The sequence below is a fragment of the Carettochelys insculpta genome, chromosome 17, assembly GCF_033958435.1.
Source record: "Carettochelys insculpta isolate YL-2023 chromosome 17, ASM3395843v1, whole genome shotgun sequence".
Taxonomy (NCBI): Eukaryota; Metazoa; Chordata; order Testudines; family Carettochelyidae; genus Carettochelys; species Carettochelys insculpta.
This window is the reverse complement of record NC_134153.1, coordinates 22,666,617-22,680,418: the sequence shown is the minus strand read 5'-3', so window position 1 is coordinate 22,680,418 and position 13,802 is coordinate 22,666,617. Positions and strand designations below refer to the sequence as shown.

Genomic DNA, 13,802 nt, shown 5'->3' with positions numbered 1-13,802 from the left:
ACACAGCTATTTCAAAATAGCACACAGCTATTTCAAAATACAGTGCCTACACACATACAGCCCATTTTGAAATAGAGCCATTGGAGGAAGTTTCAACAGCACCTAATTTGAAATAGCTGCTTTGAAATAGGTGGTATGCCTTGTAAATTGAGGTTCACCAATTTCAAAATCAGCCAACCGCTATTTTGAAATTACTTCAAAATAGCAGTTTCGTGGTGCAGGTGCTAAGGTCGTTATCTGGAAATAATGGGTGTTATTTCCAAACAACTTTGCTGTATAGACCCCCCCCCCCAAAAGAAAAAAAACACGGAGGGAAGGGAAAGGAAGGACAGATCTGCTCAGCTGTTGAGGGGAATGGGGAAGAAAGAGACCAAAGCTGTGGGGGTTGGCTGAGTAAATGCTATGAACAACAGAAGAGAGAGGCTAATGAGAGAACATTGTGTGGGGGCCATTCAGCCCACCCACCAGCTTCTAGCCAACAAAGGAAAACAAAGCCTGCAACATTGTCTCTCCAAGCTCACCTCCCGCTGCTGTTCTGCCTTTTTCTCAGCCACTGCTGCTCCTGCCTTCCAGCTGCCCCCGCACATAACCCCTGTGGGCTGGTGCACCTGAGCCGAACCCCCCAGCCCCACCCCCAGGCAGTTTATTCCATTGTCCCCCCCCCTCCCCCCCGCCGAGCCTGAGCCTGAGCCTGAGCCTGAGCCTGAAATCCCTCGCTGGCCTCGGAAAGTCCTTCCCCAGCACCCGCCACAGGCTGTAACGTGCCGGGGGAGGAGGGCGAAAGGGGGAGCGGAGCGGGGACGCGCACAAGGCCAATCCCCCAGAGCCATCAGCAGAGCAGCTCGCTTGGATCCCGGCCAGGGTGGGGTTAAACCCGGGGGGGGGGCGGCGGAACTGTGGACCCTGGACAGGATGGAGCCGACTTGACGGGGGTGCAGCAGCCGCAGCACCAGCCCCTCTGCCCGCAGGGGGAGGGCTCAGCCGCTGTCCCCCGCCGCCTCTGCCCCGGTCGGGTCCGCAAGCGCCACCCCGCTCCCACCGCAGGCCCCGGCGGCAGCCCGGCGCCCCAGGGAGCGCGGGGCGGGCAGGTGTGCGGGGCGGAGCCGGGAGGCCAGGCCCCGCCCCTTCCCTCCCGCTCCGCGGCGCTGATTGGCGGCGCCGCCCGGCCGGGATGACTTCACGGCGGTCCCCGCCCTCCCTCCCCCACTCCCCGCCAGGCCTCTGAATGAAGTGCTGGCGCGTGGGGAGCAGCCGCTGGGAGCAGCCCGAGCCAGGCGGCGCGTCCCGCCGAGCAGCCGCCGCCGCCGCCGCTGCTGCAGGTGCCTTCCCGGCGCCTCTCTGGGCACAGCCGCGCCCGCCCCGCTCTAGCCGCCCGCCTCCCTGAGGCCCCCGCAGCAGCCAAGACGCCGCGGGCCGTGCTCCGAGTGAAGAATGGGGCGTCGAAGCTGGCCAAGCCGCAGGCGGCGGCCGAGGCCCCCGGCAGCGCCCCCGGCCCCGGGCTCTTCATGGAGCGCTCGCAGAGCCGCCTCAGCCTGTCCGCCTCCTTCGAGGCGCTCGCCATCTACTTCCCCTGCATGAACAGCTTCGACGAGGAGGACGCGGGTAAGGGCGCCCGGGGGCTGCGGGGATGCACGGGGCGCAGGTGGGGCGGAATGCAGGAGGCGCTGGGTGGGGCGGAATGCAGGTGGGGCGGAATGCGGGGGGCGCTGGGTGGGGGGCGCAGGTGGGGCGGAATGCAGGTGGAGCGGAATGCGGGGGGCGCAGGTGGGGCGGAATGCACGAGGGTGTACGTGGGGGACGGGGGGAGAGGAGAATCATCCAGGGGCGAGGTCCCCGGGGGTCTGCCCAGGGGCAGAGGGACTATCAAAAGGGGCATGGGGGGGTAGTGCCTGTCGGGGCGGGGTAGGGAGTGCATGAATTAATGGAGGCACCAGAGGTGCGGTAGAAATAACGAGGCAGCCTCGAGGACACTGTCTGGGGGGACGGGGTGGCTTGTGAATGAGATTTCTAGCATGGGGTGTGCGTGCATAGAGATAGGGCGGTAGAGAGAGATGTCTCCTGTGTTGGAGGAGCACTGAGGCTGGAGAGGAGTGCATGCAGCTGGTGGCTGTGACTCTACTGGCCCTGCAGGTGGAAGGACAGGAAGATGTGAGGGACAAAAAAAAAAGTTAAGTAGGGGAGTGGGGGAGTTTGTGATGTGTTGGCTGTAGCCCTGCCTGGCTCAGATTGGGGTAGAGTGTGACAGACACTCATTCACTGATTGACTTGCCTAAGCTGGTTGCTGCTGGCTGCTCAGCTCATTTTGTATATATTGTGATAGGGTTAAGAACCTGCATTAGGCTGGGGGCATTAAAAAAAGAATTTTTTCATGTATGTGAATTTATGCACTCTTGGGAAGGTTTACCAGAAGTCAATACCTTTACAAATGTAGGGCACAAGCCTTAATCCTGTTATGCTCAACTGCCTTGCAGAGAGGATGGTGGATGATAGCGTTTTAGACAGAAAAGACATCTGCTATATGTTATGTCCAAGCTGCAAGTGCTTTTTCAGTGTGAACAAGGCAATCTTAAGACTAAATACATGGATAATACTTAAACAGCCCTTTTAGAATGTAGGCAGTGATTTATCTAGATTTGCAAGAGAGTTCCTGCTGCCTAGTGTAAGCCAGACATGACTGACTGCTTAAGGAGTGAGGGTAATTAATAGGGAGACGCATGTAGACAAGAGGAAATTTGAAGATGTAGGACTGAGCAAGAAAGAGATCCTTGAGCACTTTCCAGGTGCGGGGGACAGAATGATAAAAGGCACAAAGCTGAGTGTGGGGCAAAGGGTGTATTAAAATGAGAATCTATATATAGGAAGTAGGGTGAAAATGGAAGTATTGTGAACATGGATCATGATTTGCTCCATATGCAAGGTCACTTTCTGGTAATATATTTTTAAATCTTCTCCCCTCCCCCATTTTTTGTTTTGGCATAACAAGTGCGGAGATTATTTTAGAGGCACTTTAATGCTTACCCACTGGACAGCATCTTGCAAATACCTGTGTTAGATAGGTATATGTACCTGTGAGATGTCACATACAAAAACATCACTTTTGGAGGAATCCAAGTAAATATATAATATAAGTCACAAGTGTTTAACTTCTGTCAGCATGCAGGCAACTCTGGAGTTCTGGAAGGCCATATTAATGTCCTCCACCTAAATTTATTTTAATATGTTTAAAATCCTGCATAGAAGAAGGTGTGAGATCTTGGGCAAACTCAAACCTTGGACCTCTGGAGCTTGGTGCATGCATGCATATCTACAGTTTGGGCTAAAAGCCATCTTGCGCTCTGTTTAGGCTGTAGAGGAGGCACTCAGTCTTTCTCTGTGAAGTGGTCGAACTGCCACTACATGGGACGGTAAACCACATGTAGGGGTGTGGGTTACATCAGCATGTGATTTATTTGCATGTCCTAGTCAATTAGAGCATGACAGCTAGAGGACCATAGAAGGTACTAATAGGAGATTTGAGCCCTTTGTTTCTTCAGAAATCTCTTTTCTAGTGAAACCCTTGGAGCCGCATATCTTGGCACCTTGACTTGAATGATATTTCCTTGCTGAAAGTCTGACCCTGTTGGTTCTGAGAAGCCTGATGTTTTAAGTGAATGCTTCTTCCTAGTCCAGCATCTAAAGATATGTGGTTGTCATCAGAATTTTACTTATGTCATCTCACTCCTGAACAATCACTCATGAATGTTAATATTCCAGCCTATAAAAATATGCCTTTTGAATTTATGGAATCTACAGTTAAGGTCTCATCCATCAAACATTTATTACTAGAATGCTGCTTGCTACCCTGAGTTTGTCCCATTAATCTTAATGGAACTACTCAGGGTAGGAAGCATTATGCTCGGTAATAAGTATTAGCAATATTGGTCCTTTCTTTGGAAATGCGAATTTGTATGCATAGTTTTATGAACACCAACTGTCTTATTCTAGTGGTGGCTTTCAGAAAGGAGGAAAAAACCTTGTTACTTTCTGGATTTTTGCCTCTTGCACAAAAGAGACACGCAAGCCTAAATAACAAATTTTGCAGGACAATACATCTTTTGTGGAAAATAGAGAAATCCTAAATAATCCCATTATGACCAACATGAGACTATATCCTTTAAATTGAAGCAAGCTTCTGAAATGTACAGGATTCTGACCAGATCTGATTGGATTATGAATTGTATTTAAAAAAAAAAAAAGACACAGCACGGAGTAGTGGAAACTCCATTTGTCTATAGAAGACTGCAGCTGAAGAGAAGAGACTGACCACGGAATATGAAGAAGGGAGAAATGCTGTCAGAGCAAACAGTACAGTTTTGACAAATTATCCATTATTTTGTCTGAGGATGAGAATTGTGCCATAAAACAAGGTAGCCTTCATAATGAGTCAGAAAAGTTATTAAATGACAAAATTTAAAGGAAACTTGATGTGCTGGGTTGCAAGGGGAGTAAGGCCTGGGACCCCTAAATCACTCTTTGGTTTTCTCACTTGGGTCAGATTAAAATAATTGGGAAGGAAATTTTGCTACAACTGGCATATCCTTCAACACAGAAACTAGAAACATAAATGATCATATTGGATTTAAGAGCACTGCCTCACTGATTGGATTGCATTAACATTGGCTTGGAAAAGGGGCCTGGTTTTGAATTTGGTAGGTAATAGCCTTTGAAATGCTTTTAATTGCAGAAGATTGCTCCTCCTGACTTGGGCCTCATTTTTCTTCACTGTCCATGATCTTGGCATCAGCTGAATTGCTTTCACATCTCTTGTGTGCCAATGTCCCAGTCACACCCGGGATGCAATTCTCTGTGGATTCAAATTTTCTGATAACTTCAGTGGTGAAATGGGTATAGAAAGAACTTCAGTCCATTCTAGTCTATGCAAGGGCAGAGAGGTGGGAGTCAGCTAGATACAGATAGACATTCAGAATTTCTAGGAAGGATACTGATCTCTCAACTGAATGGTTCCTGAATTAAATTCCATACCAGGGGATTGATTGACCTGAAAATATTTCCCTCTGCATGCATGCCATGTTGCAGGTTTTGGGGGTCTTAAAAGATGGAGGGTAAGATGTGGTGCTGAAATTTGCATTACTATGATATTTATAGTTGAGGAGATGCCAGCCTGCTCCAAAGAGGATACTGTAAACAAGCAACAGGGATTGCTCACTGTTAACTTCTACTACTACTTAACCCTTGTACTCTGCATGGCGCGTAGGGCATTTACAAGTCTCCTCCACTTCACTCTTTCATAGAATCACAGAATTCTAGGGCTGCAAGCAGCCTCAGGAGGTCATCTAGTCCAACCCACTGCCTAAAGCAGGATCAGCCCCAACTAAATCATCTCAACCATGACTCTGTCAAACCAGGACTTAACCTTTAGGGATGGAGATTCTACCACCTCTCTTGGTAACACATTCCAGTGCTTCACCACCTTCTCCATGTTGTCTGAGGTCTTCCTCTTCTGTTTTCCTTGTGGGCGTCATCTGAGAGCTTGACGGACTATGCTGGATGATGGTTTTCTGAGAATGTAGCCTAGTTGTCCCCTCTTTCTTCTCTTTATTTCAATGTCAATTGGATCTTGTTCCAAAGCTGCTCATTTGTGACAGTCTTGCTATTTGACGTGAAGGATGTACCTCAGGCATCTGTTTATGAATGCCTGCAGCTTGTGATTTAGAGACTTCTTAGCACTCCGGGTCTCGCAGCTGTACAAGAGTGCGCTCTTAACATTTGTGTTGAAGATCCCAGTTTTGTCTTTGCAGATATTTGTGAACACCCTATGGCACGGAGAGTCTTGAATGCAGCTGTTGATTTCCCTATCCTGGCATTGATATCCTTAGCTGTTCCTCCATCTCTGCACGTAATGCTCCCCAAGTAGGTGAACTGCTGCATGTCTTCCAGGTGGTGGTGCTGCAAAATGGAGAAATGATTATCTACAGTAAATAACACAAAAGCTACGGGTTACCAACTGTTTTTAATGTAATAAATGTAACATAACTAGCCTATCTACTGGTCAAATCTAGCAGTACTCATTCAGTCAAAATTTCCATCCACAGCAGGTCCAGGAAGAAAGGTGGGTGGGGTGGCTACCTGCTGATTTGTGGGCAGGGCCAAGAATGGAAGGGGTGAGGCTTAGAGCAGTCAGTCCTCTCCCTCAGCACCACACACAGGGGGACAGTGCTGTTGTGGTGTTTCAATGGGGTCCGGAGCTCTGGCTGCTGCCAAAGTAGCATGGTGGCTGGAGGTCTGCAGCTGTCCTTTTTTGCTTTCCCACGTTCCCTCTGTCCAGTTGGTGGGCCTGGCAGGGACAAAACCCTTCAAAATAGGGATCTTTCACATTTATGGTCCGATGTGGTTATTGCATAGCAGTCCAACAAGTCTGTCCTAGCTTAGAGCATTGTACGATTACAAAGCAGTAGACTCAAAAGAGCTAAGTAGAAGAAATAAGTGAGGTGTGAATTCTTGCATTTGTGCATGGGCTGTGAATTAGGGAATTTGCTCACTTCTATCCCAGTCCTGCAGTAGCTTGGAATACCTTTTGAATCTAGTATTCGTTGTGGTAACAGCAGTGTAAGATGCATAAAAGGTATCTCTTTTTTTTTTTTTTTTCGTGAAGCTACAGACTAACCTAGCTACCTTCCTCAAACTGTACACACACCAAGCACAGTGAACCCTTGAAGCATGATTTTAATTTGCTCTTACCTCACATTAATGTGCGTTAAGTGCAAATCAAAACCACTTCCCCTCTCCAGCCTCTGTCTCCCTCAGCTGGGAGAGTCCAGCGAGCGCACAGCTGCTTGCGGTGCGGATTCTCCCGGGTGGGAGAAACTGTACTGCAAGCCTTTCTGTGCACTGGGCTCCCCAGCTGTGGAGCCCAGCAGGCACACAGCTGTGAGAAGCCAAGGGGTCACGTGGCTGCCCCCACCCCACTTCTCCCAGCTGCCTATTCCCTGAGCCAACCTCCCCCCCCCCCCCCCTGCAATTCACGTAAAATTCAGTTTGTGGAGGTTGCCCAGGGTGCAACCTCTGTGTAAATCCAGGGATTACTGTAATTGGCAGGATTGGGCCCTTAGTTTGCATTTATCCTGACTGCAAACACAATCATGGTCATGCCATAGGAAAATTAACTGCATTTTATCTACTCATCTTTGAAAATTTGAGTCTGTCTAGTAAATACTTTTATTAGTATTGCGCTAGAAGTCTTAATCATACTGCAATGTGACAATAATTTTAATTATGCATCTTTGTATCCAGGCAGCAATCTGTTGCAAGAGAATGGCTTGGCAAATGGTGAGCTAACAGAAGTAAGCATGAGTTAAAAACCGTTGCTGAGGGTAAACTAAAATACCCAGATTCTCTTTGTGACAAAGAAAGAAAATGGTTGCTGCTATCAGTGTCTAACTGTCTCCCAGAATGCTGGGAAGTCTTCTCTCCCAGATGGATGCTAACTCAGGAAGTTATCTGTTTCTTGAGACAACCAAGTCCAAGCAACTGTAGTGCTGCTGCTTGTACAGCCTGTCATGCAGTGTTAGCAATTATTCTATCACCAGTATGTGCTTTGAAGAAAAGCTAAATGTTAGTTTAATGACTCAATAAAAGCAGAGTTAAGACATTGAACTGGAGTAACACGGTTGCTGTGGGTTTATGGGAACACTTGTAACATCTTTGGTTGGGTCAACTGTGGTGTTAAACATTTAAAAATGTATAAAATTATGAAGTTGAAAAGAACTTGTTATATACTTCCACTGATATTTTCAATTCCAGTGCTTTGCTGCAACTGAGTACAAACCATGTTATAGACGATGCTAATTGTTAATGTAAATGAATTCCATAATGGGAAGTTTTTGAGTTCATATGCACTGTTTTGTCCTCTCTTAAATTGCCTTGGAAAGCTTGGAGGACCCTATTAAGCTTCCTTTTACAGGGTGATTGGTCAGGTGTCTATTACGCAGGTTCCCTGTGTTTGTAGTAACAGCATACAGGAGTGAGAATATCTGTGAAGTGCATTATCAGAATAGTAGTTTTTAACTTTGAAATGTTCCTTAATGCATGTCTAACTGAAGTAACTATTGTCCCTTGATTTGTAGTACAGTGACATGGGCTGGTCTGCAACTGGGGATAATCCAGAGTTACACTACCCCAGAGGAAGCGCACAGGGAATTCTGATTCAAGTATATGGAATTCCTCCTGCAGCTGTCCAGTGTGCATGGATCATGCTTGCAGCATACTCCCCTTCATAGGCCTAGCCAGCTCTGAATATTTGTAGAAGAAAAGGTTTCCTTTGCCCATCAGTAAATACAGATTCAGAAAATGTTGGTTTTTGCCAAAATGTTGCTTTAAAAAAAAAAACTGAAAATCCTAAATATTCCCATATTTTCAAATTGTTTCAGTTTGAAATGTTAAATTTTTTACTTTTAAACATTTTGATTAAACATGCTCAATCTAAACATATACAACTTGACTAAATTTTTTCCATTTGCTAGAAACATCACTTTGTGCCTTTTTATTTTTTAAAAACAAAAAAGCTGACCCAAAATAGTACTTTTAGGCTTTCAAAAGTGCCAAACTCAAAAAAAATCTGTTTTCAGGAATACTAGGGAATCCTCGGTGCCCCTGCTCCTTGTTAAACTTTTTCTGAGTTTCTACAATGTTGAAAATATGATGTGGATTTCCTTATAGCAATGTAGCTACACTAGAGTCCATCTGCACAAATTCTACACATTGTAGATGTTTGAAAAGTAGTGAGCTTTAAAGACACAAATTGAGAAGTGCTGATTTATACATGATCTTTTGAAACCTCACCTCCACATGGGGAAGAGAGAGCCTTCCCTCCAGGTCTCTCTGTGTGGATCATTTTGCTGTCAGTTTACACTAAATGGGACATCTTGTCCCTGCAAACCTTTCCAACTAATGGCACCTGTTTTCCTGCCACTTCTAATTCATGTAAAATTAATTTGAGTGCAACATTCATGAAGTCAAACGCGGTCTTCCTGCCTAATAAATCCTTTGTCAGGTTTCTACATGAGGATAAGTTGTGAAATGTTCTAACTACTTTACTTCAACATCTCTGTTTTGACAGTGAGCATCTGCTTTGTGTAGAGAGGCATTAAACTTGATTGGGCTAGTGTTTTTGAGGAATAATGTGTTTATACAATGATTTTTGATTGTTAGCCTGTCCATATATCTGAATGTGGAAGGTTAATTTTTCTAAATGAAAACATGCACACTTCTAAGTTAAGTTGCTAATAAATGTCAAGCTGCAGTGTTACAATGACTTGGGTTTGTGCAGGGCTCTGATCCATGCAGTCTTATCTTACACAGAAGTCTGGCAGTACTATACAGGGTACTTCGAAGTGCCATTAGCGCACATAAACTAGAATGTCATTTTCTCTGCAGAACTATTTACACAGCTTGTGATTTCTGGGTTTATCCAATAAAGACCAATAAAATACCTGCCAGTACAAGACCAACCTCCTCCAACCAAGTTTATCCTGTAAACTCTGAGGGGGGCGCGGGGGGAGAAAAAAAACCCTAACAATCGTTACTTGTATCTACATGGAGCAGTAATGTGGACTTCTGGGGTGTGATGCTTAAAGCCCACTGCTGTGTTGCTCTTTAGTCTGTCCGTGCCATAGATTCTTTATCAGATACATTATTTCATAACAGTAGAGACAGGACCTTACAGTCCCCAATTTTGGACAGCTACATAACCCAAATAGCTAAAAATAAACTCTGAAAACTCTCTCTGAAATAAGACCTAACTAATTAGAAGCCTTTGAATGCACATCTATCACAGTGATAATCATAAAAAGTTGCATCTTGTCTTCTGAATGAAGAGGTGGAAATTTCAAGTGTATAAGGTATGTATAATATTTGTAAAATGGTTAAAAGCATCCTTATAAAGGCCCTTGGAATCCTGCTATTGCATAACACATACAAGCAATACAATATCTAATAACCCCCACTCCTCAAACTCCAGACTTAATCAAAACAAAAAAAGCAGTCATGTAGCACTTTAAGGACTAACAAAATAACTTATTAGGTGATGAGCTTTTGTGGGACAGACCCACTTCAATTATTAGTACAGCACAATAATCTCCCATTTCTTGTATATGGCATTTGTTAAAGCGTCCCAGAATGTCATTTGGGTAAGATGGTGTAAAGAGAGCTCATCGTTTAATAAATTATTTTGTTAGTCTTTAAAGTGCTACTTCACTGCTTTTTTTGTTTTGATAGCTGTTAGTCTTTATTCTGTCTCTCTGTCACTATTCAGAAATAATCGTCAGTCAAATCACAATGGCAGTCAATACCCCAATTCATCTCTGTCCTGCTGTCCTTTTACACCTTCTTACCCAAACGTCTATAGAGCTCAGCTGGTGTATAAAATGATACTGTTACAAAACTTGTCTGAAAACAACAAGGTGGCATTTAGTTAAGTGCCAAGTACTATCCTTTGAGAAGGAAAAATGAAATGCCCAAATATAAAATGGGGAAGAACTGAATAGGAAGCATTGCTGCTGAAAGGGATCTGGGGATTATAATGGCTCACACTGAAAATGAGTCAGCAGTGTGATGCTGTTGCGAAAATGGCAAATGTCATTCTGGGGTGCTTTAACAGAAATGTCATATATCAGACATGGGAGATAATTATTGTGCTGTACTTGGCACTGGTGAGGCGTCACTTGGAAAGACTCTAAGGAAGAGTGCCAAGAAAAAAAGTTAAAGCAAACATGGTGCATGGGAAAGGGTTGAAAAAGGTTTAGTTTAGAGGACAGAAGTCTGGAATGGAAGGGGAGCAGATGTGACAGTGTTCAAATCTGTAAAATATTGTTATGAGGACTTATCAGTTATCTTCCATGTCAGTGAGTGCAGCTCCTGGAGTAGTTTTCAGCAAGGGAGGTGTAGGTTTCAAATGAAATTTTTTTTCCCCCAACTATAACCATAGTTTAGCAGAGGACCAGGTTAACCTGGAAGCTTGTAGCACTCTTGACTAACCTGTTCTTTGAAAGTTCCCAGTTACCAAACACCTGTCAGGGATGGTCTAGATGAGGGGTCTCAAATTCATGGCCTGTGGGCCAGCCATGTCTGGAGCAATTGTGCAATTCAGCCTGGAAGTATTGGCAGGCTGGGAAGGGGACCTGTCCATTTCCATCCCCCAAACCCTGTCCCTTCCTGCCACCACCCATCCTTAGCCCCATTGCATCCCATCACAACCTCTGGTTGGGCAGGTTCCCCACTGCTCATTGCGAAGGCGTGAGCCACTGGGAAGTGGAGTGCACTTTTTCTGCTTTTCAGCAGCTCCATCTCCCTTGGGGAGCAGTGGGAGGTCTTGACTGCAGCTGCTGCTTTGTTGCAGTGATCCCCGGGGCCATGTCCCTCAGTAGACAGGGTGCAATGAGACAGGAAGGGAGGGGTAGTAGCAGGAAGGAGCGGGGCTTAGAAGGTGGGAATGGACAGGCATCTTAGAATCATAGAATTCTAGGGCTGGAAGGGACCTCAGGAGGTCATCAAGTCCAGCCCCCTGCCTAAAGCAGGATCAACCCCAACTAAAACCTCTAGGGATGGAGATTCCACCAACTGTCTCAACCCATTCCAGTCCATTACCACCCTCCTGGTGAAATAGCTTTTCCTAATCTCTAACTTCCACCTCTCCCTCTGTAACTTCAGCCCATTGCTCCTTGTTCTGCCATCTGTCACCACTGAGAAGTCTCACTCCATCCTCTTTAGGGTCCCCCTTCAGGAGGCTGAAGGTGGCTATCAAATCACTCACTAAGCCCAAATCTCTCAGCCTCTCCTCATAGATCACGTGCTCCAGCCTTCTAATGATTTTTGTTGCCCTCTGCTGAATCCTCTCAAATGCATCCACATCCTTTATACGCTGGGGGCCCCAGAACTGGATGGAATACTTCAGGTGTAGCCTCACTAGTGCTGAGTAGAGGGGGAATAATAGCTTCTCTAGATCTCCTGGAAATGCTTCTCCTAATGCACCCCAATATACCGTTCGTCTTGTTGGCTACAAGGGCACACTGTTGACTCACATCTAGCCTTTCATTCACTGTAATGCCCAGGTCCTTTTCTGCTGCACTGCTACTTAGCCAATCGATCCCCAGCCTGTAACAATGCTTGGGATTTTTCTATTCCCAAGTGCAGTACTCTGCACTTCTTGTTGAACCTCATCAAACTGCTTTTGGCCCAGTCCTCCAATTTGTCTAGGTCACTCTGGACCTTAGCCCTACTCTCCAACGTACCTACCTGACCCGCTAGCTTAATGTCATCTGCAAATTTGCTGAGGGTACAATCCATCCCCTCATCCAGGTCATTAATAAAGATGTTGAACAGTACTGGTCCTAGAACCGATCCTTGGGGCGCTCCACTTGAAACGGACTGCCAGCCAGACACTGAGCTATTGACAACTATCCCTTGGGTCCATCCATCAAGCCAATTTTCTATCAATCTTACAGTCCATGTATGCAATCCATACTTCCTTAACTTCTGGGCAAGAATGTTGTCGGAGACTGTGCCAGAAGCTTTGCTGAAGTCAGGGTATGTGACATCCACTGACTTCTCCATGTCCACAGAGCCAGTTACCTCGTCATAGAAGCTAATCGGTTTGGTCAGGCATGGCTTGCCCCTGGTGAATCCATGTTGACTGTGCTTGATTGCTTTCCCCTCTCCCAAGTGCTCCAATGTGCTCTTCCTCTCCTCTCCTCTCGCCTGCCAGAACTCCCAGGCTGGATTGCATAACTGCTTTACCTGGGGATGGGCTGCAGTCCCTGAATTAGAGACCCCATATTTAGATATCTAATTCCATCTCAGAATGGGGGCTAAACTCAATGACCTTTCAAAGGTCCTTTCAGCCCTGCTTTTCTATGATTCTGTCAACATGTCCAATAGAAAACCTCTTCTGTGATGCAGTGTCGTCTGGGCCTCGCATCTTCTGCTTTACTTCATGGACAGCTTCAACAGCCAAAGGCAGAGAGTTCTATGGCAGGCACTTTGCAAACCAGCAGCACGCGCAGTTTAAATACAGCATGTTTGAAATTGGGATGTTAATGGTTAATGGGCAAGTCTCATCTAAACAGATGAGGCTTATGGGTTCCAGTTAACCAGTGGGGTGGCCATCCATGGACTGGTGGCTGTTTCGGGCTGGCTGGAGTACACCTCCTCACAGCACTCCTGAGCTGCGTCTACACGTGCACGCTACTTCGAAGTAGCGGCACCAACTTCAAAATAGCGCCCGTCGCGTCTACACGCGTCGGGCGCTATTTCGAAGTTAACTTCGACGTTAGGCGGCGAGACGTCGAAGTCGCTAACCTCATGAGGAGATAGGAATAGCGCCCTACTTCGACGTTCAACGTCGAAGTAGGGACCGTGTAGACGATCCGCGTCCCGCAACGTCGAAATTGCTGGGTCCTCCATGGCGGCCATCAGCTGGGGGGTTGAGAGATGCTCTCTCTCCAGCCCCTGCGGGGCTCTATGGTCACTGTGGGCAGCAGCCCTTAGCCCAGGGCTTCTGGCTGCTTCTGCGGCAGCTGGGGATCTATGCTGCAGGCACAGGGTCTGCAACCAGTTGTCAGCTCTGTGTATCTTGTGTTGTTTAGTGCAACTGTGTCTGGGAGGGGCCCTTTAAGGGAGCGGCTGGCTGTTGAGTCCGCCCTGTGACCCTGTCTGCAGCTGTGCCTGGCATCCCTATTTCGATGTGTGCTACTTTGACGTGTAGACGTTCCCTCGCTGCGCCTATTTTGATGTTTTGATGTTGGGCTGAG

At 46.5% G+C, this 13,802-nt stretch overlaps 1 protein-coding gene across 2 annotated transcripts in view; it reads left to right on the top strand.

Annotated features, from left to right (window-relative positions):
- The first annotated feature begins 1,243 nt into the window (after positions 1-1,243).
- RIMS4 (regulating synaptic membrane exocytosis 4) overlaps positions 1,244-13,802 on the top strand; it is a 92,177-nt gene continuing 79,618 nt past the window's right edge. Inside the window, exon 1 of one of the 2 annotated variants that reach the window (XM_075011817.1) lies at positions 1,244-1,602. In XM_075011817.1, coding sequence (XP_074867918.1) covers positions 1,506-1,602 — 97 coding nt within the window. In that variant the 5' untranslated portion in view covers positions 1,244-1,505. The remainder of the gene's footprint in view (positions 1,603-13,802) is intronic. The other variant, XM_075011816.1, reaches the window with a different exon arrangement.